The sequence below is a fragment of the Rhipicephalus microplus genome, chromosome 1 (assembly GCF_043290135.1).
Source record: "Rhipicephalus microplus isolate Deutch F79 chromosome 1, USDA_Rmic, whole genome shotgun sequence".
In the NCBI taxonomy this organism is placed as follows: domain Eukaryota; kingdom Metazoa; phylum Arthropoda; class Arachnida; order Ixodida; family Ixodidae; genus Rhipicephalus; species Rhipicephalus microplus.
In genome coordinates this window covers 34,246,000-34,272,405 of record NC_134700.1, presented here as the reverse complement: position 1 = coordinate 34,272,405, position 26,406 = coordinate 34,246,000, and the positions used below count along the sequence as shown (strand labels likewise).

Sequence of the window (26,406 nt, the reverse complement as noted above, 5' to 3'; positions counted from 1 at the left end):
AGCTCGGGTCCGTGGTGTCGCTACACACCAAACGCCTACTTGCGCAGACGTCTCTGGGGGAGATCTTGAGGATTCTGGCACCGTGTGTCTGTGAAGACTTGAACCCAACAAGCAGGATAAAATTGTCTGGGGGAATAGCTTGTGGCGGTCGTGAAAGGAAAATCTTTGTGCATTGCACACAGCAGTAGTGTAATATGGTGAAACATGGCTGAATGGTGAAACAATTAAAAAGGCCCAACAAGGGCACAGACAATCGTGCTTCTACAAGGAGTTCCTGTTCCTTCCACTGGGTGGAATGAAGAACCCGAGTGGAAGCATGAAGTGGCGAGAACACACGTGACCTTGCTAATGCTACTGCTTAATTTCGCTGGAGACGAATGGTAACAGAACTTGGAGCTTTGCTGCCAAGGAATTGAACACCAGGCAAGAACTCCGTTCGTTTTTTGGGTCTGGTGCCTCTGCCAGACGATATTCATCATGTGCTTGACCACGGCGCCAAGTACGCTGTTGAGCAAAAAAGTCCAGGGTGGAACTTCTGGGCTTCGTGAAGACTATTTCAAAGAAGGCACCGAATGACTGCTCTGAAAGGTGTGTTTTCGAAAGCTTAGACGTTTTAAACAGCCATAATGTGGTGATTGGCGGGGTTCCTGTTAAGCAAGTTATGTCTTACCTTAGGCATAATTCTATTTCTCTACTAGAATTCGATAGCGTAGGTGGATTTCTTGTTCTTCCGATTGACTTGTATAAAATATAGCTAGCGAGGCGATTTCGTAATTGTTCAAGCTCAAAGATAACGTTCCATTTGCTAAGGTTGAAACCGAGGTGAAAAATCTTTGTAAAAAATGCTAGGCCTGCGCCCAGCACGATCACAGCAAAAGCTAGAAGAGTGACTCTTCAAAGCCTTTTCTAAATACTCAATGGTAACTCCTGCAAGCACGCTTGCTTCTTATTTACTACAGTATTATTATTGAAAATGTTTGGGTATTAGGCCCGCATTCGCTATATTTGTTGGCATTCTTCTGGGAAGCGTCGTGTGCACTTATCACTTGCAGGGAATTTAGTGCCATTTGTTCATGCAGAAGTTGACGACGATCAGGAGTTATGCCTGAAGTAGGTATGCGCTACAGGTATTAGAACAATAACAAGCTTTCTTGATGAGTTGGAACATTGAATGACACACTCGTTACGTAATTCGCATTGCGCGAAGACTACTTGCTCTTTCACTTTTTTAAAACACTCGTTTGCTTTTTTCGACACCAAGCATGCCAAAGGCAAGTTCGCCAACAACTCCCAAGCACCGGCGTAGCTCAGTGGTAGAATACTTAGCTGGAAGGCAGTGGACCTGGATTCGAGCCTCTCTAATGGCACTAAGTTTTTTTTTTAATTTCGTGCGCTGTAGTTACTGACATCGGCGGCGGTAGCGGCGGACAACTACGGCGCTGTGCCACACCTGAGTCGTGATCTCATAAGAGCTTTCGCAGTAAAATCTAAACCTTATTGAACTGGCTAAAATGATTGATGCTGTGAAAACACTCAGTTGGGAATAATTTTTTATTGCTAAAACGCACAAAGTTAAGTCTTTTTTGCTTTAATATTTCTGAGACGAACACGTGACAAAAGTTGGTAGCGCAATTCCTTCGGGGCAAATTAAATGTGTAGAAAATTGATGATCTTTTTCTTCTCAAGCATTCATATGACGTCATTGCATGTTTATTAAAAATCACTTTCTTGGCTAGCAGAAATGTTTGGTAGATATCTAGAATCTGTATTTCTCCATGCCATAAAATGAGCTTCTTGCTTGCATCTGCGACTGTATTGAAAAATTCAGTGTCATTGCCTATCATGGTATGGCGGGTATTTTTGTGGAGGGCTTCATGAAACTCTTTGGCTTTTACCGAAGGTCTACTTATGCAACTAGGATGATCATGTTTATTTGCAACAAAAAGGAGTTTGTATTGGCTCGTGCTTGGCACCCATATAGAGTGATTTATTTCTGGCTGGGCTTGATCGCACGCTTCAGGAATGCTTACCTGAGTTCAATGTTGCAAAAGTTTTCCGCTACGTTGAAGATTTGCTTGTATTGTTTGAAGCTGGTAGTTCAGGTGTAAATGTATCAATGAACAGTATTCTAGACGTTTTTTGTGCGTGAATGTCGCCTCTTGTTTTAACTCATGGAGTTCCTGAGGAGGGAACTCTCCGCTTCCTAGATTTGAGCCTTACTGTTCTTACTGTTGATTATGACCATGTTTGTTGGCAGTATGCCACACGAGCCAATAAGTCTTTGTTACTGTTCGAGTCGGCTCAGTCAAAAGTGGTAAAAAGGGCAAACGCCCCTTTTACCACTTCCCAAAAGCGTGAGCTAAGCTCACGCTTTGGGGAAGTCGTGCTACTACAAGATCCAGGTCAGATTTATTATCAGGTAGAACGCCTCACCAATACCCGTCTCGCGTGCTGACCGCTGTGGCTGAATGTTTCCTCAAAGAACAAAAAATGAGTCCAAGGTTGCCTGCTCAGACGCGCAAAAGTAGGCCGAAAACTGAGAAGAGTGCTGTCATTCCTAACATCCACGGTGTGGCCCACAAACTAAAGGAAATAGCTGGCAGATGCGACTCCGAATGTCTTTTTTCAGCCCCTGTGAAGCTGGCTAGCCTGTTCAAAGCCATCAACAGAAGGGCTAGGGAGACCACCATCTTCCCAACTAAGCATGGGAAAACTTCGTTCCATGTGGTCATACCACCGTGTATTCCATACCATTGTCCTGTGGATAACTATACATAGCGCAAACTTGACGATTTTCGAATGAGCGTCTGAAAGAACACGCTCACGGCGTTTCTTCAACAGTGTCTGGCCACCTGGGTATTCATTTCCGACATTGAGGGTGCGCTTCTGATTTTCAATCTTATGCAGTTGTCAAGCGTCATCGGGACCAGCTTACCCGTGAAATACTGGAGACCCTTGAGACTGTTAGACTGGGTGACGCATGCGTGAGTAGGCCTTTGGTTGCGCTCTCAGAAAAGGAAGATGTCTTCTTATCTGGTTTATTGCACGAGCTATGAGAAGTAGTTTTATAATCCTCATTCTTTCAGTTTTTTTCGACTATCACTTGTGTTGATTCTTTTTTTTCGTTCCACTGCATAAATATGTATGCGTGGTTTGAACAAGAAAGTTTTTATTGTAAGTCAGCGCTTTGTCTGTGTCCTTCCTCGTATGGTGAGTCGTTTTTCGCGCTGTTTTTGTTTTCAATATGTCGTACCAACATGCCCAAGCAACCTCTTTAGCAGTCATTTCCCCACTTCCCTTCAATATTGCCCTTATGCACCTCCCAGAGGCACTAAATCGAATTAGAGAAGTACGCTATGCCAGCTATGCTGACGAAGTTACAATCTGAGCCGTTCTGGCAATCTGGGCCAGATAGAAAGCGTCCCCTCACAGGCTGCCACTTTCGTAGAAGAGATAGGGTACAAGAGCCGTTTGGAGTGCTCCCACACAATATCCGAAATTCTTGCATATAAAAGTAAGGCTTCTGAAACTACCTTCCTCAATGTATCACTCAATTGAACCCAAAAAGCAGTTGAAACCATCCGAATTCTTGATGTCTACTTCAATAATCGGCGCAACTCATTTTCAATAAATAAACTAAAAGCTACCTATTTACATTTTCTTGTATGATTAGTCATATGGCTAACGAACATTGAGGAATGAAAGAACACGACATAATGCGGCTCCTTCAGGCTTTTGTAATCAGTCGCATACCTTAACTTATAGCTTTTCTAACCTGATGCTCTTCAAAGCAGACGAGCACGAAATGGACTGAGTCAAACGTGTGACTCTTAAGAAGGCTCTGAACCTTCCCCCGAGAACACTCGCGGACCATCTGCTTCAAATAAGGCTGCACAACGCCACAACTGAACTATTCCATTCACATCATATGAGTCGAGCCATTCGTCACGCCATCAATAGAACAGAGCGGAAATATTATCAGAACTTGGCATCGAAGTTCCCTTTCACAGAGTGGGGAAACTACGTATCGAACATGAATGGGGGCAGGGCTTTATCATAAAACTACTACTACGCAATATGTAAGTTTAGTTCCACGAACGCTGACGTCGGGCATGGGCTCACCACCAGTACTCAGACACTGAGGGCGCCTTTTTTGTCGACGCAGCTGGACCAGTAAACGGCAAATACACGGCAACCATCATTCATCAAGGAAAATAGCTCGGCTGTATATCAGCAAAAGACACAGATACAGCTAGCATGGAAGAAGCAGGAATCGCCCCCCTACGAAACTCCTAGTCCACCTTCATTCTTACAGATTCACAAGCAGCCTACCGAAAATTCTGTAAAGGCTACATTGATCCCATTGCGCACCGATTCCTTACTCCTCACATATCTAATCGTTACTTAGCTTCGGCCCCTCTTTCAGAGGGAGACTGGAAGCAGCTAATATGAATACCCGGCCACTGCGGAGTTAGAGGCAATAAGCTCGCTCATACCTCGGCCCGGCAAATATTCTTCCAGACCTTCTACTTCGGCATATCGCATCCACCCTCAGCTTTGCATATGGTTCCGCTTCTCGCGTATACCGAAAATCTGCAATACCAAATACTCGAACGACAGAAACTTCCAACCCAGCGCCAAAGCTCAGTAAGGAATCACATTTAGCGTGGTGTCACGCAAAGGCCCTGTCCTACCCTGAATCGTACATACCGTCAAAGATACTCTCCAACACGCGCACACCAAAGTGAAGGTTCTGCGCCAATAAATCAGCCACCATCTACCACATGGCATGCGAGTCAACACAATCGCCCTTTGCAACCTTGTACACAACACAACATGGAAGGGTGGGGGGCAGCTCTGTTCAGGCCATATTCGATTAGCGAACAGGCCCTCGAGGACAGCGAAACATGCCAATGGGATCCCGGAGTATACGGATGGCACTCACCTATCTACTTATGCAGAAAATTCTAATAAGAGTTTTATTCTTTCTCTCTGAGAACCACGCAGCGTGCAATGGGACATAAAGAGACAAGAATAACAACAAGTGATCGCAGTACGTGTAAGAAGATAACACAGAGAAAGTCTTGTTTTCATCGAACGGAAGAAACGAACCAAGGATGCTAGAACAGAGAGCTAGTGGGCATTAGGAGGGCAACAGAATGGTTCGTACGAAACGCCTTCAGGAAAGTCAGTGAGTGCGTTTCGTACCGAAAGAGGAAAGTACGAAGGAATGAAATGAAATCAGCTTACACAGCAGGATTAGGTAAATGAAGGTTATTGGAAGAAGCCGAAGTGGACCAAAGTGGTCTAAAAAAGATTACAATAAGGACGACTATAATCACACTGACTTTTAAAAAAAAAATCTCGGTGTGTAATGATTGTTTCCAGAAACACAGTGGTACGCAGCTAAAGTTGTTAAACTTGAAACTTTCACAAATTTTCACTCATTTTCGTTAAACTTAAAGCCATCACAAAGCATACGTTGATTGCTTTGTGAAGTTTAGTGTTCCACTTCAACTCGGGCTGTGGTAGGCGCCGTTGTGAAGGGCTTGGGCCCGACTCTGAAATCTCAATTTTTATTACCATGCAAATATATTTCACAGTACCAAAAACTGTAGCATTTTAGATTTATCAAAATCCAATGACCATGGCAGGGCTAAACAGGTGTCTTTCTTGTCTGCATCTCATTACTGTCACATTAATTGCGACGTACACATAGGCATCATTGAATGTACATTACCGTTCATTCGGAGAGTTATGTTAGCAAGTTATGCAACCTAGATTCCATATTATCAATCTAAAGTAGCATACTTTCATATAACGACATCACCAGAGATGCCGCAAGCAATGTTCCCGCAAGTGAAAAGCATTTTTCTGATACGTCGTCCACATTGCAGAGCATTTCAGAGTACTATAACGTGAATGCTTCAAAAAGTACTCCCGTAAAACTTTCAGCGGTGTTCTGTAGGTTTGAACGCATCTATTTCGGAGGCGCGGCACCTACCGTGTCTTTCTTCTAATGTTTTGAAACTCATTGTGAACTTTCATTCAGAGTTCCTCATGGACAACTATCGGTCCGCTAACTTGAATGTGTTGCGTATTGCTGCAGTGGGTCACTTTAATGGAGACCCTACTATGCCCCGTGATCGTTCGACGTTCATCGCTCCACGACACACGTCAAGATATTATTTGCGTGTTCGAAACGTATACATCTAAATACAAGCTGTACAGACATCGTGGTTCTGATTCACAATCTTCAAACAAAAGTTGAAGCTCTTTGAATTAAGAATATTTACATATATGGTTACGTGATGTATAAATGTAGTTACTGAAACCCACTTCAACTAAAAATTGTTTCATTTTCTCGTCAATTGTGATACTAAGTGAGGAGGAATCATGCCATGCGAATTTGGCAGATTTGCAGGTGGTGCATCGTAATTCGTGCCCGAAGAACCTAATTGTTGAAGATTGGGCTAGTTGATTAGTCGCACGTGAACTGGTATGACGCATTACGGGAAAGACGACACGGTCAAGCAGACTTACTCAACAGGACAGTGCCGTATTACCCAAAAGGGCCCAGAAGACAGGGTGACTCAAGACGACACATTGCTCTATTCTCTGTGTTGGTCTACTGCACCGTTTTTCCTCGTTATTTCCCAGACTAGTTCTGGTTGACCCGAAGGGGTTTTTCATACAGTTTCATCAACAATGGTATTATTAGGCACGGCTTCCTTGGAAGAAAAACACGTTCAGCTCTACAGTTACAGTAAAAGAGAAAGCTCGCTACGCAGTCGTACCTTGATCACTGTCTGCTTGGGTGGGAACCGTCCGACGGGAGTGTGGGGCAACGGCGGCACGGGCAGCGGTGATAGGGGCGAGTGTGCCAGAACTACGGCCAGGAAGCCAGCCGTCCCGGCCACCCACAGGGGCACCATGTGCTTCGCAGCCACCACCAGGGGAAGGCCCCATTCTGCGTTCCATTGAAGTGTTTGTCAGTGTTGTTTGATGGACACTCTTCGCAACATTTTGCCACTGGCGTCAGTGTCATCGTCGACAAAGACGCCGCCGTCGCTCACCGTATATGTATACACATCTATATATAGGAACCACGAGAAAGAAAAAATATTGAGACTCCAACACAGGGAATCCAACGTGAAACCTCTGAGACGGCAATGCGATGCGTTAACCACTGCTCTACGGAGAAGCACGTTCTCCAACGTTCAAACCGAAATTTGTTATATCTACGTATTCCCGCTGGTGATGGACATCTAGAGGGGGGGGGGGGGGAGAATAACTATTGTGTTTTCAGCAATACAAGCAAGATAGCGCAACAAGCGCGTGGCGGCGCGCGCTCTCACTTCCCCTGCGTCATCTGCCCCACAGAGAGTAGAAGGTGGACGCTCGGTGGCGCGCCCATATCTCGCGGAGGGGAGAATCGTACGCTTTGGCTGGCCTCTGGCTTTCACCGGAACAAATATGTTGTAGTTATTGGGCTCTCAGAGGCAACTGCAATCATTGCACAGTCTCTCTTTGCGAAAAGAGCACACTTTTCAGACACAGCGAAGGAACAACTGAGACGCTTATTCGCATTCACCTGTGCCTATGAGTACGTTTCGCGCGTACATTGTGCGTGAGAAACACGGGGCATGTTTCGATTCGCTTGCCTTTCTGCACGTGACCTTCCCATTTGTTGCTATCACGTTCACTGCTTCGCCTTTGCGGTGAAGCCGTGAAGTTTTCTCATTTAGTTTGGTTTTCCCTAGGTCGACAACTAGAATTGCAGTTTTTGCTACAAGACGGCGATGGCAGGACTGCACTGTAGGTCTCACTTTTACATGCGCATAAAACAATTTCGTTTTACACATAAAGGCAAGTTATGTGACAGACACCACTGCACTCTGAACATCCCATTCCAATATACAATTTTAAAGAAGGGGTGCTTTTTTTATATGACATGCAAACTATAAAGAACTCTACGAGGCACGTGAGGCATGATTTTGAAACTTTACTGTGATTTTTAAATTATGACATCTTGAAAGCAGATAAATTGAATGAGTAGAAAAACAACTTGCCGTCGGTAGAGACTACAATGCCGACATACGAATAACGCGTAAATGGCTCAACACCAGCTGAAGTGAGCACAGTGAACTCTTCTAGTTGGTTCATTAATTTAGCGTGAAAACAAAGCGAAAAAAGATTGTTTATGTCAAAATGATTTTGTCACGATGTAACATAATCAGTCAAAGACGTTAGGATGGCGCCATTCTTCATACCCCTTTGAATGGGCATTTTCGTACCTGTGATCCTGCCAGTGTTACATTGTGCCACTTCTAGTTAAGGCAATTTTTGTGGGGCACTGAACACTGCTAGCACGTTATTTATCTAATAATAATATTATGTGCATGCGGTTTAACAAACAAAACTACCATTTCATTGTGAGAGACGCCGTAGTGGAGGGCTTCAGAAATTTAGGCTACCTGGTGTTCTTTGACGTACAACTAAATATAAGTAGGTGGGACTCAAACATTTTCTCCTACATCGAGAATGTTGCGACACAGACGGGATTCGATCTCGCGGCTTTCGGGCTTGCAGTCGAGCGGCATCAGCGCTGGAGCCCCGCGGCGGGACGTGATTTCCTTACATGCTTACTTGTAGAGCAGCGCACGGAGACAAGATACCTATAATTAGCAAGATTTCTGAGAGAAGATGATTGCTGTATACACAGTGGGTGTCCAAGATATATAGGGCAAAGATTTTGAAAAATTAAATGTACCATGGAAAGCTCTACTTCCTTAAAAAGTGGTAGTCACGCGCACGATCACTTAATTGATATTTGCAAATGAGGCGTGATATAACTTTTTATGTCAAGTAGCGAAGTGGTTGTTTATTTTTTATTTATTTATTTATTTTTTAGAAATACTGAGGGCTTTGAAAAGGCCCAGCCAGGAGGGGAAAGGTACAAAGAGTAAAAAGTGTGAGGGTTTCAAAAGAGACAACAACTGACAACAAAATGAATAAACCACTACAGAAATAGGTACTTAAAATGTGAAACAATGAAATAGAATATACAGAACGAAAGGATCATGAATACATAACTATCTAATGAACGGACAAGGGTATCTGTGCAAGGCTAGGTTTAAGATGTAATGAATGCGATATAGTGGGTGTTGCTGAGTGCACTAATAGGTAGGCTGTTTCAGTCTGCTACTGTTCGAGCGTAAAAAAAATACCTAAATATGTTGGTTTGGGCATTGTAAGGCGTTAATGTGGCAGAGTGGCGTCACAGGGCTTCTTTGTTAACGATCCTTGTGACGCTTTTTCTGCTGCATTTGCCATCGCTGTAGTTTTTGTAGGGCTGACTACTGAGATGAATGAAAAAAAATGTTATCAAAATTGGCGCAAGATAACGGAAGTTATTAGCCTTCAAACTTGAAAGCTCAAGCAGACTACGAGAAAAAGACGTTCCCTTTCGGACTTAAAGTACTACTGATGTAAAACGCCGTTTACAATCACCACGTGCCTCTTACAGAGATGTACCGGGCGCCTCGCCTCGTGGTGGCCGTTGTGCAGCACTCCTAGTGTTGTTTTGCATTGTTTTAAAATTTTCATAGTTCAAAACATATAATCTGTGTCTTAGGAAGTGCGAAGAGTGTTTTTATTAATAGTGCACATTACTGCCACGCTGAAATATTGAAAACGTATGGTCATTCTCCCGCGGTGAAGCGTCACTTCTGGTCACAAACATAGCCACTCTGCGTCGCTTTAGTCCAAAACCCTTGTGGTTTCTCCACAGAAATACAACAACATGTTTGTCTTTGGCTTTGCCAGTCGCGCACAAATTTCCGTGCATACCGTAGTTCGAGAAGTGTTGAAAACAGCACGCTTAACCCAATAGGTACCAGTGCCACGATGTAGTCACGGATTTTCTGACGAAATATTTTGGTTTATCCCGCTTTAGAAAACCTCTCCATAATACCAGTCATATACCTTGCGATAGCTTAGGGTACCCCTTACAGGCAACTTGTGGCCGAAATTTTCCATGTTCATTGGGGAGGTGCTAAAACAGGCGCGAAGTGGTGGTTCTACCTTTCAGCGCGTCGGCATGCAACGCACCTTCGAGTATTTGGATATTTGTGTAATATTATTTTTAGCGTAGCCCACATGATCCTACAGAAGATCTGCACTGGGGGATGTTCGCTGAAAATTTGAACCAGATTGAGCTATGTATTCCTTAGAAATAAGCGTGTTATTTTACCTGTTGCCACATAGTAATGGTACATTTAAGGTTTAGAATTTTGTTCAAGTTTGTTACATCATTTAACGCTCCTAGGTGGTAATTTCGCGGTACCCCAGCGTCAATTTACTGTATGCCCGTGTTCTCTACGAAATATATAGCTAGAACAGCCCAAGAGAACAATAAATATCTATTGGCTAGCTATCCGTTTACATCTACTAGCTCTCGGACGCTACCACATTGTTGAACGAAGTGTTGAAGGGGAAGATTCCGGTGGTGTGATAGAAAATTTAGGTTGAATAAATAATAACTCTTCAAATTTAACATCGCAGAACCAAGCTATGATTATGAGGAACGTCATTGTAAAAGGCTCTGGAAATTTCGTTTCCTGGCATTCTGTGCGCACCTAAATTGTAGAAAGCTTTATAGGCAGCTTAGAGCAGGCGCTAAAAATGGGCTTGCTGATGGCCGTGGCAATGGTGGATGCGACTGTGATGAGCATGAAGCAGAGTATGAAGAAAGAGGAAAGGGATCACCAATCCAATCATCTGCTCAGGTGGTGAAGATGAAAGCCTTGAAGCGAAGTTACCTTCAAGTACGCGAAAGGAAACAAAAGTTCCTCGCTCTAATGCGTTTACCCGATATAACTAATTCAAGGGAGCACTGGCCAGGTGAATTGCAACAGGAGCACCTATCTGTTGAACCATAAAGAAACAAAATACCTACTGTATTGCCATTCATCAAAAAGCGGTGAGTGACATTCACGTTTTGAGGTAGCCATGAAGAACGTTTAGTGCTTATTCGCAGCACATGATCCAACATCAGGAAACTTGAATTCATGACTCCCCGTCGTAGTGGCCTATTCGTTAAGGTACTTGGCTGCGCCTGAAGGCCACGGAATCGAATCTCAGCTGTGACTTCTGCATTTTCAATGGAGGCGAAAATTCTGTAGGCCTGTTTGTTCAGATTTGGATGCACGTAAAGGAACCCAGTGAAACTCAACCTTCTACCCATTCCCTCTGTTCTCTAGACCAGAGCTCTCTCAGCTGCGTAGCTGCTGTAGCTACAGAAGGGAGTGGAAGGTTTATTGCATGGTGCGCGTCTTGTCTTGTCTTGGCTGCTGCTGTTTGTCAAGGATGGACCAGCGCTTTTCGATACGTTGCAACAACTCAAATTTATGCACAGGAACTTAGGAAAAATTTACAGGACTCTTCACCGTTAGGACCGTGGGATGTTGCCTCGGCAGAGCGGATAGTACAAAGCACTGTTTGCTGCGACCAGAATCACCGTGAGGAGTGAAGAGCCAGGTTATAGCCCCTAGGTTTCCTCTCCCCGTTGTCCTCACGGCCAACCAAAACAACTTAGTGCGTTTATTGGACAAGCTAAACACACTTATTACCATCCTCTCCTCTCGTTGTCTTATTTAAGCATTTAAGCTCCCGGTTCAAGAGAGTGAGCCGAAAGGAATGACGTGCAAAGGACGTTTCGCGAACTGTGCAACCGCACACGATGGTGGCGCCCTTTGGTTGCCCGCTAAGGTTACCCGGGTGCAGCTGGTTCGTTCGCGGGCTCATGCCATTACTGCCAGATGGTACCCGCTGTCTTGCGCGGCAGCCGCCTCGCGGACTCTATTGAAGATGTATTAGTGTCAACACACCGGATGTCTTCACGCCACATGCCGGCACCCCGCTGCAGGAGGCCACCTCACTGGTCGTTAAAAGCAATAACAGACAATCAAATATGGGCCATCCAGCGAAGACGGGAGGCGGCTGAGAGACAGGGTCTCTCCACCACCCATGGCGCGGCTGAGGCCCACGCCTCAATTCGCTAGTTAAATAAAGTTCGTTCACTTACTCACTCACTCACTCACCACGGCCTCCTCCAACCCCTCTCGAATGGTCACGAGAAACTGTGAGGGGAGATAGGGTTCTATCTCCACACCAGGTTTCTCTTACTAGAAAGCGCTTCCTTATGCGGGGATTCTCGCTTCCCAAAATCGGCTCCTTGGAAAAATCACGCTTTTGGGACACAGAAGACTCGCCCCCCTTTCCAGCTATGCCAGACCTTATAAACAAAAATCTTCAAAATTTACGGATCTCTCCACTACGGCATCTCTCACAATCATTAGGTGGTTTTGGGACGTCAAACTCCACATATCAATCAATCAATTGAGTTCCAGATGTAATTATCTAAAAGCTACCAGAGAAGGTGATATAACAAGTTAAAAGCCTTAAACTACGTCGATGCTTGCGTAAAGTGCGCCTTGTGGTGCGCATTTTTCAAGTCAAAACAGCCTACTTCATTGGAACTGCGTCTAACGGCAAAAGCACTGGTGCAATGGAGAGTACTACTACAGCATGGTGACTGCAGAGTGCAATAAATGCGACATCGGCCTATGTATTTACTTCTTCGTACATTTTTCTAGTAAGTGCCCAATGAATTCCTAAATTTACTTTTCATGGTGTGTCAAGGCCCCAAGTGTAATTGAACATTTGGCCATTTCCGCTTTCACCTAGAAGCCCAGCATGACCATACGGTCATGGGCCATATCTTGTCAAATAAAAGCTTGTTAACGATTATATTTTCATTGCGATCTATACAGAATTAGATACGATTGCCAACAGCATCTGTTTTCAGAAACCTGTACCTAATGGGCTATATATGTAGCAGGGTTCGTTTATTAAAATCTGCGTAGTATTAACTTGTGAGTTGGACGTCACGTCAAATGACAACAAAGTTTATTTATTATTTATTTGTTTATCGATACAGCAGGCCAATATGCTGGCCTATGCAGGAGGGGCAAATACAATAATAAAATTACAAAGCATTCAGAAAACGGCTAACAATGCAAGAAAAAGGTACAGTACAAGACGCTTGCTTTGCGAAACAATTTATACAAATGATAACTACCGAAGAAACTCTTGAGACAATAACAGGGTACTACACACAGCATGGGATTCACGACACAATTGCGAGAAATGTTTAGATGCTGCTCATATTTTTTGCTTAATATTTGGAGAAATGATTTCCTAAATTTTATGTGACGTTCTTCCTTTGTACGACGTGAACAGGTGGGGAGTTCCATTTTGTTGTGGTGCACAAGTGCGCATGTAAAGCACTTATTTTGTGTTGAAAGCTGACTTGTTTTTTTTCTTGGCTCCCACCCACACTGTCAATGGGAAAAAAGGGCGTCTAGTTTAGAAACCTGGTCACACATTTTCCATTGTGCGCAACCACTTGGCACTCGCATTTACAGCCATGACACACCACTTTTTTGCTCCGGGACTAAAAAGCCGTCTACATATCACCCAATGTTAGCGGTGTCAGCGTGATTCATGTTGACAATCCTGTGCTGGCGACTGCCATACCAAGAATTTCTCCAGTCAATTTGACGAAGGGTAAGGGCACGTCAAACTGGAGGTTGTAGATGCTCGACGACGTGTGCGACACGTCGTCGAACACCTTCAACTTCAATTGTGACAAGGCAAAATCTTTAAATAACTTTTTAAAGACTGTATCTGTGTCCTGCTTTCTTGTGCTACATCGCAAGCACTTGCTACGAAGTTACTGCGGTTGCTAAGGCTACGAACGCTCTCAGTACCGTTTGAACATTTTACCGTGGTTTTAAGCATTTAGCTAGCGTTTGCGGTGTGCGTGAGTTATTGGGGAGAACCTTTCTCTTGGTCTCGCACGCTCACAGAGTCAGAGAACATTTGGTAGAGCCACGCCACAGCTAAGTACATCTCTTTTGGAATTTTCTAAGGGCAGTAAAATAAACTAGTAAGGCACCATGGGCATGCTATTTTGTGACTGCTTAGTGGCATCGTGCTTTCGGTCACCCAATTTGTTGACCTTAATCGAAATCTCTAGCTTGTTTTTAAGTATACCTTCTCTTCGCGCAGGAGAAGTTCGACAGTCAGTGAGTTGACGCTAATATTGTTGAATTTTTCAAGTGCTGAAGAACGTCAATTACAATTCGAATTTGCAGCCTTGAAACAGGTAAAAGCTAGATGCTGGATTATAAGCAAATGCTTGTTTCTTGCTTTTCTATCGTATCAATTTATTATTTGAGCATGAATAGAGGTCAAGAAGGGCTTTTATAGCAGTTTTACAGTGCATATAAATCGCTACTTCTGACGCTTGTGCCTATCAACCTATAAGTGCCTATGAATTCCTGCTTTCAAATTTGGTGCCTATATGAATTTATTTATTCATTTGTTTCCATTTACACACAAGTAAAACCTTGTGGTCAATGGAGGTACATGAAGGAAAAAAGCCTGGCTTGAGGGAAACCTTACCCCTTAGTTTAGTATGGCTACACTAGGTAAAACACATAATACACTGTGTATAATTACACTTATACGATCACTACAACGTATGGAAGTTGCACAAAGATTAAAAAAAATAATTATTTTCACACCAATGATACCACTCAGATAAAGGGGGGAAAATTTACATGGAAACAGAATAGAAAACTAAGAAAAACATATCGAACAATTATAACTTCCAAAAGCACTATACAGAGGGTAGCACATTAAAATTTTGCATTATGACAACGCTACGTGCTATTAAAAATGACCTCCTATGCTGTATGAGTCATGAAGTCTAGAGAGATTGTTACATAGCATTTCGTAACCATAATTCATTCTAAACTGCGCAACCTTCCACACTTCTGGAGTACGAGTGTTATAGCGGTATATATTGGTTTGCAATTCAGCTAGGTTTGCAGAAAGGTTTACTAGTTTTTCCATTAAGGTAGTGTAGTGTTTAGCACTAAAATAATACTCACACAAGAGTATAGTTATATAGATCTTCGGGACTTAAGTTACGTTGTCTTTTCCATACAGTTTTTCCGTATGAGTCAGATACGCTGCCTTACCCCGCCGCGGTGGCCTAGTGGCTAAGGTAATCGGCTGCTGACCCGCAGGTCACGGGTTTGAATCCCGGCAGCGGCGGCTGCATTTCCGATGGAGGTGGAAATGTTGTAGGCCCATGTGCTCAGCTTTGGGTGCACGTTAAGAACCCCAGCTGGTCGAAATTTTCGTAGCCCTCCACTATGGCGTCTCTCATAATGATATGGTGGTTTTGGAACATTAGACCTCACATATTTGTCTATCTATACGCTATCTTAGTGATGACACGTATTGTTTTCTTTTTCGTACGAAATATAATAAGGTAAACATAGTCATGGTGTCCTACACCTGATGTCCATATTGCTTTTTAGGTAAAATAAAGCATTATACGTTAAACATTTTACAGGAATTGGTGAAGCGTATCGGTAACTACCCAAAACACCTCCTATGCGGCAAAGTTTTTGGAGTACCGAGCATAGATGGTCGTTCCATTGCATAGTATTTGTAAAATCTGCCCCTAGTAACTTTACAACACGCACAAGTTTTATATTTGTAGATGTATGCACTAATGTTTGATCTGAACGAAGGATTACGCCTTTGGTAGCAAAGAAGGGCTATAAACACTATTTAACCTGAGGTTTTGCTTTCAAATACAGTTTGAAACCGGTATTTATGTTACAGGGCGAATCCGAGCTTTAGGAACTTTTAGGAGCGCAGTAATGATAATCATGATGATTATGTGTGGTGTTTCATGGCGAAAGGGATATTTGATGGTCAAGGAGCGCCAGGTCAATAGACAAGTGATGCGAGCTATGTCTATGATAGGTGGCTGTAAAAGGGCCCTAAAATTCCTCGCACTAACGTGGGTAAAAACATAGAAGCAACAAAACCTTGACATTGACGAGAATTATGGGCAGTTAGAGTGAATGATGGTACGTCGTGATTCAGTAAAACAATGATGGAGATGTAGCCACCACGGCAGCGACCTCTATTTAGAGATTGTGCTACAGAGCGCCTGGGTATATGACGTTAAAGGTAAGTACGTCATTAAATACGCCAGCAATGATTTATGTGGAAAAAGGGGCTCTCTACCGATCAACATTGATGGCGCAAGGGTATCTGTTGTCGGTAGAAAAATAAAAAGTGATTTTTTTTTCTGAGAGCATCTAAAGCACTGCACTGGACGAGGACACGGTTCTCCACATGTCTCACACAATAGTTCATCACCACCACACAAAACGTATGAATGTGTCGAATGTGTGTGTCCTATCTGTAGTCTTGTGACTGTGACTTGTGTGTATCGTGATCTAGGTACTGTTTGCCAATTTCCAATTCTCGGTTCAATAACATGTAGATTGTTTTCTGTTTGCCTATCCCACAGGCGCCGCCAGCATGCTCTAAGCTCCCATCGTAGAAAACGTTTCAGATCAAGTGCAGGGACAGCTACAGATGTATTGGCAGCAGCGTTGTCTTGAGCAGAGACTGCTAGCTGATCGGCCAACACGTTTCCAGCGATTTCGCGGTGCGCTAGCACCCAGCACACTACAATATGCCCTTAAACAACATAAATTGCGCATAACAGCGAGTAAAAAGACACAAGGATATGATATTTATGTTTATGCATAATTTTCGGAGCCATTACTACGCTCAGCGAATCTGCGTATGTTACCGCACGTTTGTTAGTATGCTTGACGACCGCATATATCGCGTGAGCCTATGCTGTAAAGATGCTTGTTTCGAAGTGCAGAAGCACTCCGAAACAAGCATCTTCACAGAGTTAGAAAAACATCACCAGAACTAGAAAAGCGTGGTCCTACAGCTGCATAGGACACACAAGTGTGAGACTTTGAAGCATCTGTGATAAATTCCGTGCAAGTGTACTTGCGTTGGAGTTCGAGCACGTGCGTGTGGATATGTGCAGTAGGCGCGCGTTTAGTGACTTCCACGTAAAATAGATCGCGGTCTACAAGTTGCCATTTCCAGGGTGGCGAATATACTGCAGGAGACGTCAAACGGTGTTCTACAAGGGGCACAGCTGCTTTCTCAGCGAGCCTCCTGACACGGAGTGTGTAGGGCTTCATCGGCGGGGGACGGTTATTGAAAAAGGTAGAATTGGACACATTATCAACTGTGGGGTGATCGGGATGTTCCTCACCAGCGTTAGCATTTACCTAGCATGTAAAAGATATGTACCATCTTTGCAGATAGAGCGACCATTCATTTGATTCTACGTACAGGCTTTCTAAGGGGCTAGTCCTAAAAGCACCCTTGGATAGGCAAATGCCTAGATGGTGGACAGGGTCGAGCACCTTTAAGGCTGATGGTGTCGCAGACTGATGATTGTGGCACCGTAATCTAGACATGTGCGTACGAGGCTTTTATATAAATACCTCAGACATTTCCTGTCACTACCCCACGTAGTGCGCGACGACTTTTTCAGAATATTTATGATTTTTAGGCATCTGTCTTGAACACTTGATGTGTGGGATGAAGGTAGCTTTGTGTCTAATATTAGTCCAAGAAACTTGCGCTCGGTCTCTGCAGACGGACGTTGATCGTGCAGGTCAATGCCGGGTCAGGACGGAGGTTCATTTTTCGGCAGAAAAAGTTGCATAAACTGTTTGCTCGTTCAGTTTAAAACCTTCGTCATCTGCACATCGAGAAACCTTGTTCAAGGCTAAGTGAACCCGACGTTGGCACATTGAGAAGTTGCAGGATTTGTAACCAACCTGTACCTAATTGACATATTTGCAGTAAAAAATATTGCGTCGGAGAAACAGGTGCAAGGAATTCTCTTTGACTATGAAAAGTGTGCAACTCAAAACACCTCCTTGTGGCGCACCTGTATCTTAGAACAATATTCAAGATAAGACAGTGTCAATTCGGACACGAAATGTCTTGTTGGACAGGTAGCTTTTGATGATTGTCAGCAATCGAACCCGCACACCTAATTGTTACAGGTCACGCAATATACCAAAGCGCCATGTAGTATCATGTGCCTTTTTCATATGGAGATACACAGAAAGAAAATGTTGCTTATGACAAAATCGTCTTGAATTTTCGCCTCGATACGGACAACATGGTCAGTGGTGGACCAAGCCTCTGGAAACGCACACTGGTATGGGTCAAGTAGGCCGCTAGTTTCAAGGAAGCGCATCAGGCGTTGTTTACAATTTTCTCAACGACATAGCAAAGGCAGCTGGTCAACGCTAGTGGGCTGTAGCTGGAAACTGAGGGTAGGTCCTTGCCGTCTTAGAATCGGGAAAATGACAGCTTCCTTTCGGAATAAAGGTAGCTGGCTGGAAAACCATATTAAATTCTACAGGAAGAAGAGAGCTTCTTGGGTTTCAATGGGTATGTGTTCTAACATTTCATATGCCACACGGTCCGGGCCATGGGTAGAATTATTGCAGCAGGTAAATGAGCCTTGTAGTTCAGCTAAGCAGAAATGTTCATTGTATGCCTCTTGTGTTGTGTGTCAGCGCTCTAATCTCTGTTTTTTATTTTATTTTTGTATCGTCGGGACGCTTTACTAGGGTATGATGAGCTGGAGACCTGTTCGAAATGCACTCAGAGAGTGTTCGTTTGGTCTTCCAAGCTCTCCCCTTGTGTGTTTACTATAGAAGAAGAGTGTGCTTGTCGTCCTTCCATCTTACAACCACTTTCCAGTCTATCGCCTCATCTATGTATGAATTGATTCCCGATAGAAATTAGGGCACACTTTCCGTTCTCACCTGTCAGCGCGTCCTCCTGCCTTGCTACCCAATGTTCCTGAAGTTTATAAGATTCTCTGGCGTTGGTGAGCCTCCAAGCAACTTTCATGCCTTTTTTATGTTTTTGCGCGCATTATGGCTCTGATTATTCCACCTGGGTCTCATCGTTTGCGTATGAATGGTCCGCATGTTCTTTGTATGCATTCCGTTGCAGCATCAATCGAAAAAGCTGTCAGGTAGCTCCCAGCAGCTTCTATGCTTAACACTCCCAAGTCAGTCTCAGTTAGGAGAGCCATTTTTTTTTAAACTGTTGCCAATCGGCTTTATTGGCGAGCCATTTGGGAGTCTGTGGAGGACAGATATTTGATATTGATATGCTGAGAAGTATAGAAAATTATCCCTACCATATGTATTACTGATGACTTCCCATTTAGGTAGAGGTAGGAGTGATAGAGATGTTACGCTGAGGTACATTGACGAGGAGGCATTGCTTACGACATTATAATTTGTTGGCCTTTTGTGATTCAGGAGGCACGAGCAGGAAGAAAAAAAAATGGCAGCATATCCACGGAGTAAATGATGGAGAGTGGGGCGAAGCATTTGTCTGTCCATTCGCTCTTGTTTCCGTCCATCCATGCGTCCGTCTGTGTGACCATCAATGCGTCCATCCGCCCGTCCGTGCGTGTGTTTGTTCGTGCGTCCATCCCTGCGTTCGTCTATGCATCTGCCCCTGCGTCCGTTCATGCATCCATCCATGCATCTGTCTGTGTGTACGTTCATCCATCTATTCAACACTCCAAGTACTACCATATTGCGTCTTTTCATCATATATTCCCCATATAGAAGCACCGCCATCCAGCGGACATTTCAAAGACTAAACGAGATGTAGCACACGCACACTTTCTTACAGCTTGCGCTTGGGGTCTACTTCACACCTTTAACCACCTCGAGTTCATAGTATATACTAGTTCACTGTATTCATGGCACTGCGACCCAAGGTTCGCTAAACCTTTCTAAAACCAAGGAGGTTAAGCCCAGCGAATATAACGTAGCAACCCTTTCTTTTGAGATAGTGCTCAATGTACGTGCCAATGGCTGCTAATGGGTAATGAGAGACAGGAGCATCCGGCTTTTTGTTAATGCGCACGCCGCGAACTTTTTATTGCTCAACAAAGCACAGGAGAAATCTCCCTCCAGCACCACCTTGAAGGTCAAAATGTAACACTAATTACACACTACGACTACGACTATGACTACGACTACAAGGGACGAGCGGGTGCAGCTTTAAAGAGCTCTGCCCCTGAAGAATGAAATTGTTCAATGAGGTGACCTCGCACATCGCAGCAGGAATCACAACAGAGGCTATTATGTGTATTAAACTCCCCGAGGACAACATAAATTCTTGAATTTGAGCTATGGATGCCGGGAAATCTGGTTCATTGAGTTGGTGATGCGGGGGTATATAAATTGAGCAAATTGTGTACAGTTTGTTGAAGAGGACAGCTCGGACTGTCACGGCCTCAAGGGGTGTCTGAAGAGGTAAATGTGCTCGAGCAGTTCCTTGATCAACTATAATGGCAACACCGCCAGATGACGCTACAGCATCATGCCGATCCTCCAGAAAAGTAGTGAAGCTGCGTAGGAAGATGATGTGCTTGGATTTTAGGTGTGTTTCTTCAACACAGCACTTTTGGTGTATGTTTCCGAAAAAGTTCTCTATTATCATCGAGGTTCCTCAGCAACTTTCGGACGTTCAATTTTAGTAATTGTGTCAGCATACTTTTGTTGTGTTTAGAGAAGTTTTGACTTAGGTTACAAGGCCTTTTGAAGCCCTGTATTTCGGGATTTTTCTTTTTTGGCGATGTCCTAAGCGTTGCGCCTATCCTTCATCTCTTGAGGCGTCGGAGGAGGGTACTTGTATTCATCACCTCTTGCGAGATGGTGGATGGTGCCTGATGAGCAGGCACGTTCAGAGAAGTTTATGACGTAACTGTGGTTGCACTGGTCAGGAGTCAGCAGACCCTGAAGTCTGCTGAACCTGTTTAGGTGGACACGGAGCACCACAGGCTACTCCAGCCTTGGGCACTGACGGCGCGGCCATGGTTACACTTTGTGGGACACTCGCGGGACGAAACTATGGAATGCGGCGCCCTGGTGCGTCAAATCTGCAAAGGAAGGAGGGTACTTGTTATGGAGAGAAAATCACGGACGCACCTCTTGAAAAGGCAGTGAATTCACCTTTAGGTTCAACAGTTCTTTTTTTCTAGATTGGGCACTATTGCGAGTAGGCTGGAGGGTCTCCTCCGCAGTTCGCGCAGCGGGCTGCTGCAGTACAAATGTCTGATGAGTGTTCGTTCAAGCTAGAGTTTGGGCAAGTAGCGCGCCCTCGGCAGCTTTGCGGCCCACGTCCAAAACGTTGACAATTGAAACATCTATGAGGATTGGATATATAAGGTCTGATACGAAGCTTACAGTAGCCAGCCTCAATTGAATCGCGCAAGTCACTGGTACCAAAGTTGATGATTATTCGTTTTGTTCGTGTTTTTTCTTTCGTCGTATCATTATTCTTTGGACCTTCACTATATTCTGGTCTTACGAGCCTTCCAATAGTTCACTCTTCGATAATACAATGAGGTCATCATCAGAATTGACACCGCTAACTGTGTTGAAGGGTCTGTGGGAGGCCCTGGAAACTAGGACATCCCAAAAAGCTACCAGTTTAAATAAGTTGTCGTGTTGAAGCTTGTCGGAAACGCCCTAAATGAGGTTTCCGCTTTGTAACTTGGTGACACGATGTCCTGGGCCGATTTCTTCAGAGTGTTTTTGATACAAGACAAGGTGAGATTGCTCGGACTGTTTTGTTTTCTTTCTGACTATGCACGACATGAAACTTGTGGAAAAGACTGCTTTGGTTTTTAAAAAAAGAACGGTTCTTCGGTGTGCCATCTTTTCAGGTGGTGAACAGGAAGGGGGAGAAAAAGTGGTCGTACAAATTGTGTAAAGTTGAGCGGTGATGGTGGCCACCTACTACCGAGCCCAACAAAGGCGCACTACAAGCTTTATTAGTGAACCCTTGAAGACGCCAGCCATGCATCGCCGCTATGACCAGCCATGCATCGCCGCTATAGCTGCCCAAGGTTGGGCAACTACAGAGGGTTAACCCCTGCTGCCAGGAAACTTGGAAGTAAACCTAAAAGGGAAGATGACAGGACCGATAAAAAGTGAGAGATAAAGACGAGGATGTAGGTAGAGAGAGAAAGAAAAAAAATGGCCCTGTATGTGCATGTTATTCTGCAAATGTCGACAAAAGTCAATAGTCTTACATGTGGAGAGAGTTAACAAAGCATTTATTTGATGTTCTGTGCAAGAAAATTGCTGAATGGTATTCTGGAGGCGCTGCGTTAGAGTGCCTCGAGCGTGCAGTGGAGGCGAACTGAAGCATCAAGTCACGTCACACGTGAGACATGAGTGCCATCTGGTAGTTTTTTTACAAAAACGAAGCGCATGGCTCTGAGACGGGTGTGCGCGCCCGTCTTAAAGGTGATAAGGTGTAGAACGCAAGGCGACGAGTAGGTGCCACCCCCGTCTCGTCTTAGCAAAGCATCGGAAACACTCGCCGTTTATTGCAAGCACTGATAACCACTACGATTCTTAAAATTACTTATTTAGGCATTTTCTAGTAAAAGACGCACATGCAAATTATATACGCGTTGTTATGGTGCCCCAGGCATGCGCAATAATTGCTTTTTAATAGAAAATTGCACAAACATGAACCCTAAATCTTGAGCGACATTGGTGGGTGCTACGGATGGGGTCGGCCGTTTGAGGGACCTGGTGTCGTTAAGAGTGAACAAGCAGAGAAATGTACAGACAGACAAATAGACAGACAGACAGACCAAAATGTTTGCGTCGAAGGTCCCCAAAAAAGACTATCGTCTTTACGAGGAAACTGCTGATTTCCCGTGGGTGGGTCAGCCCAGGGGTGCCGCCTGCGTAAAGCCAGGGCCAAAGGGGTGTGTTGACTCTGCCGGGGGGGGGGGGGGGGGGGCATTAAAGGACCAATTCCCGGTGTCGGCTCAGCTCCCAGGATCCCCGCGCATGGCTAGGCGTGGAAGGAAGTCGGAACTCCCTCCGTTGGATTGGGTCAATGGTGTTGCTACACACCAAACGCCTGCTTGCGCAGACGCTCTTGCGGGGGGGGGGGGGGGGGTGCAATAAATACTCAAGCCCAGTTCCTTTCAGCACTGTCAAGGCTACAAGCCCTCTTTGCCAATAGGAAGCCCAATTTTAATTTTTATTTTTTTATTTATTCAATACAGCTAGCTACTCTTTGACAGCCAAGGCAGGAGTGGTACAGTGCTGAGTTTGAACGCAAAGTTTACATGCAACCAGTAACACGGTCCGTGGTACGCAGGGAAGCAATAATGCAGTAAGCTTTCAGATTGTCACGATGCACAAGCGCACGCAATCAATAACACGGCCCACGATTCGTGAAGCAGCAGTAATTCTCGTTACAAATAGCTACGTGAATATACAATAAAACCGGCAATGCTAGTCTAATGCAAAACACACAAAGAGCACTATGCAAATTGATCATTGACAAAAAGAGCTGTGTGCGTTAGTGGCTTGAAAGCAAGATAACACGTGCAATACGTTAGTTCAATAGAACAGAGGAACAAGACCAGCACTTCCAATCATACACAGTTTTGAATAGCCATTAAAAAAGCATTTTGATTATATTAGTTAATAATGTCGCGTGCAAAGTGTTCCGTTCTGCTATCGATCTCGAAAAAAAAGATAGACGGTGAGCGTTTGTTCTCGTGAAAGGCATTAGGATTGTTTTGTTGTGCTTGTTCCGGGTGGGTCGTGACATGTTGAATTCGAGATAAGCATTGAAGTCAAGCTTTGAATAATCATTGATTATGCTGTGTAATATTTTAAGTCGATGTAATTTACGGCAGGACTCGAGTGTTGGTAGGTCAGAATGCCTGCGCAGCTCTGTCAAGGATACTCGCCTGCTGTATGCGTTATGAATAAATCGCATCGCTTTCATTTGTACCCGTTCGAGCATCGCTGAATCCGTCTTGTGTGTGGGTCCCAAACAATGTCTGCAAATCGAGCAAGGGGCGGACCAGCGTAGTGTATGCAAGGGTCTTCGTTTTGCTTGTACAGTGCTGAAGTCGTTGTCTTAGAAGCAAAAGACTAGGCAGTGCTGATGATTTATTGTTTTGTATGTGTTTGACATGACTGCATGGCGAATAGAAGTGACAGACCCTAACGTGGAAATCATGAAATGCATGTCATGTAAGTCATGAGTCAAAACTACACGCCACTCTATTGCGCTCGTGGTCTTTTCGCTAACTCCACATATACGAAATACGGTATAACGTGACGCGAACGGACGACAAAGGTCCTTGACACGCCCAAACCTGATAATAATGGCATGCGTGTCATGTAACAACATGACTACGCGCTACACTCTTATTGTGATCACGGTTGTTTCGCTAGCTTTATATACACCATTATTTGTTGTTATGTGGCGTCAATGGATGACGAATGTATATAACTTGTGCAAGCATGATAGTCCGAACATGCTTGTCATGTAAAAGATGACTACTTGCTACACCCACAGCGCGCTTGGGGCCGCTTCGCTAGCTCCACATATACCAAAGTAGTATCACGTGACAGCAAAAGACGACAAAGGTATTGATTGATATTTGGGGTTTAACGTCCCAAAACCACCATACGATTATGAGAGACGCCGTAGTTGAGGGCTCCGGAAATTTCGACCACCTGGGGTTGTTTAACGTGCACCCAAATCTGAGCACATGGGCCTACTACCTTTCCGCCTCCATCGGAAATGCAGCCGCCGCAGCCGGGATCCAAACCCATGACCTGCGGGTCAGCAGCCGAGTACCTTAGCCACTAGACCACCGCGGCGGGGCAAGGTAGAGGACAAGTTCTAACATGACTATCACGAGATGGAAGTCACTTACGGCATTATTTTTGTTAGCCTCGTAACGGTCTGCTGAATTTTAAGTGACATGTCAACCGTCCTACTTCGTGCTACGCGCATCACCGATTCCAACTGTAAGTGGCATCTGTCAAGTTTTTTTTTTTTTTTTTGAAATGGCCGAAAGGGGCATCATCAAAGCAAACAGCCAGAGCACGGCAGAAAGATGTTTTTCTAAGCTTGTCTAATCTCATAGTGTCAACTTCTTTTCTCTCTATGAATGCCTGTAAGGACATCTCACCACGTTTTAGCATTTAGAGCAAGCAAGAGAAATGCATGCCCTGAATGCTCGCGATTTCTTCTGCTGAGATAAGAACGTTACAGGCCGCGAAAAGAGGTGATATGTGGGACTGACCTCCCCTTACCCTTCATTTAAAGGGCGTGCGCCCTAACATGATAGAGGTGATGCATATCACTGAAAGTAGTCCTGCGTAATATTCGACGCGACGTGTGTAATTTCCGCAATCTGTTGATTTATTAGATTTATGAAGGTTGATAAAAACATGAAAATATACAAACAGAATGTGTGCTCGTCATTCATTTTTTAACTTTGTATCGAGTGATATGTGAGACTAGGATGCCTTAATTTGGTCTGCCTTGGTATTCTCGCTGTACTGGCATCATGCCGGTGCCAGACCTAACAATGCTTGGACTGCTTTCAGTGCATCGTCTCTTAGAGCAGTTGCAGCAATGCGACGCTGGGTATCGCGGTAAGGATACATGATCCTTGCCAGCATCTCCAAACCTGTGCCTATAAGAAAAGTCATCCCTCAAAACAAGCAGTACAATACAGAGAACACTCAAACGACATGACACCGGTTGCGTGCATTACCTGGCTTGGGCATGGCATGCGAATTTAATCTTGCGTGCGCATGACGTGTCGGTGCGTCAGATTCCTGAAATTTTCCAGCTCCGAGTTGCTCCGATACCGAAGAAAACAGAGAAGGAATTGGACTTGCAAAGTCTATTCCAGACGAATGGTAGAGCTTTCATGCTCACATTCTCGCATCTTGCTTTGGCGGCTCGTAATGAACCAATAAAAAACTTGTACAAACCTTTTATTTGGGCATGCAACAGCTTTCAGTGCTTAAATAAAACTTCTCATGTGATCTGGTAAAGGGCCCTTGCATTTCCGATGGAGGCGGAAATGTTTTAGGCCCGTGTGCTCAGATTTGGGTGCACGTTAAAGAACCCCAGGTGGTCAAAATTTCCGGAGCGCTCCACTACGGCGTCTCTCATAATCAAATAGTGGTTTTGGGACGTTAAACCCCACAAATCATTCTGGTAAAGGGCCCTTTAGGAACTAAACGACAAACAGAAGAAAAATCCCGCGGACATCGTATTTATTTTTTGATCTATACTAAACTTTCCCTTAATGACAGTTCAGTATTTCGCATTTGTTGTCCATCATTCTGCAGCTGCACAGAAACACCTCCGGTTCCCGACGCGTGCAGAAGACGTGACGCAGATTAGTACAGTGTATAGGTGAAGTATAGGTGTCCAGTGTGTTTCCGTTTCTTTGCCGATGACTGTGTTGTTTATCTTCCTATTGAATTGGTAAATGACCAGAAAATTCTCAACAAATACGTAACA

At 44.4% G+C, this 26,406-nt stretch overlaps 1 protein-coding gene across 5 annotated transcripts in view; it reads right to left on the bottom strand.

Moving 5' to 3' along the window:
* Nucleotides 1-26,406, bottom strand: part of LOC119178081 (uncharacterized) — a 349,233-nt gene that overhangs the window by 271,868 nt on the left and 50,959 nt on the right. For all 5 annotated transcript variants that reach the window (XM_075869954.1, XM_075869962.1, XM_075869968.1 and 2 more), the window contains exon 2: nt 6,798-6,970. In XM_075869954.1, coding sequence (XP_075726069.1) covers nt 6,798-6,970 — 173 coding nt within the window. The remainder of the gene's footprint in view (nt 1-6,797; nt 6,971-26,406) is intronic.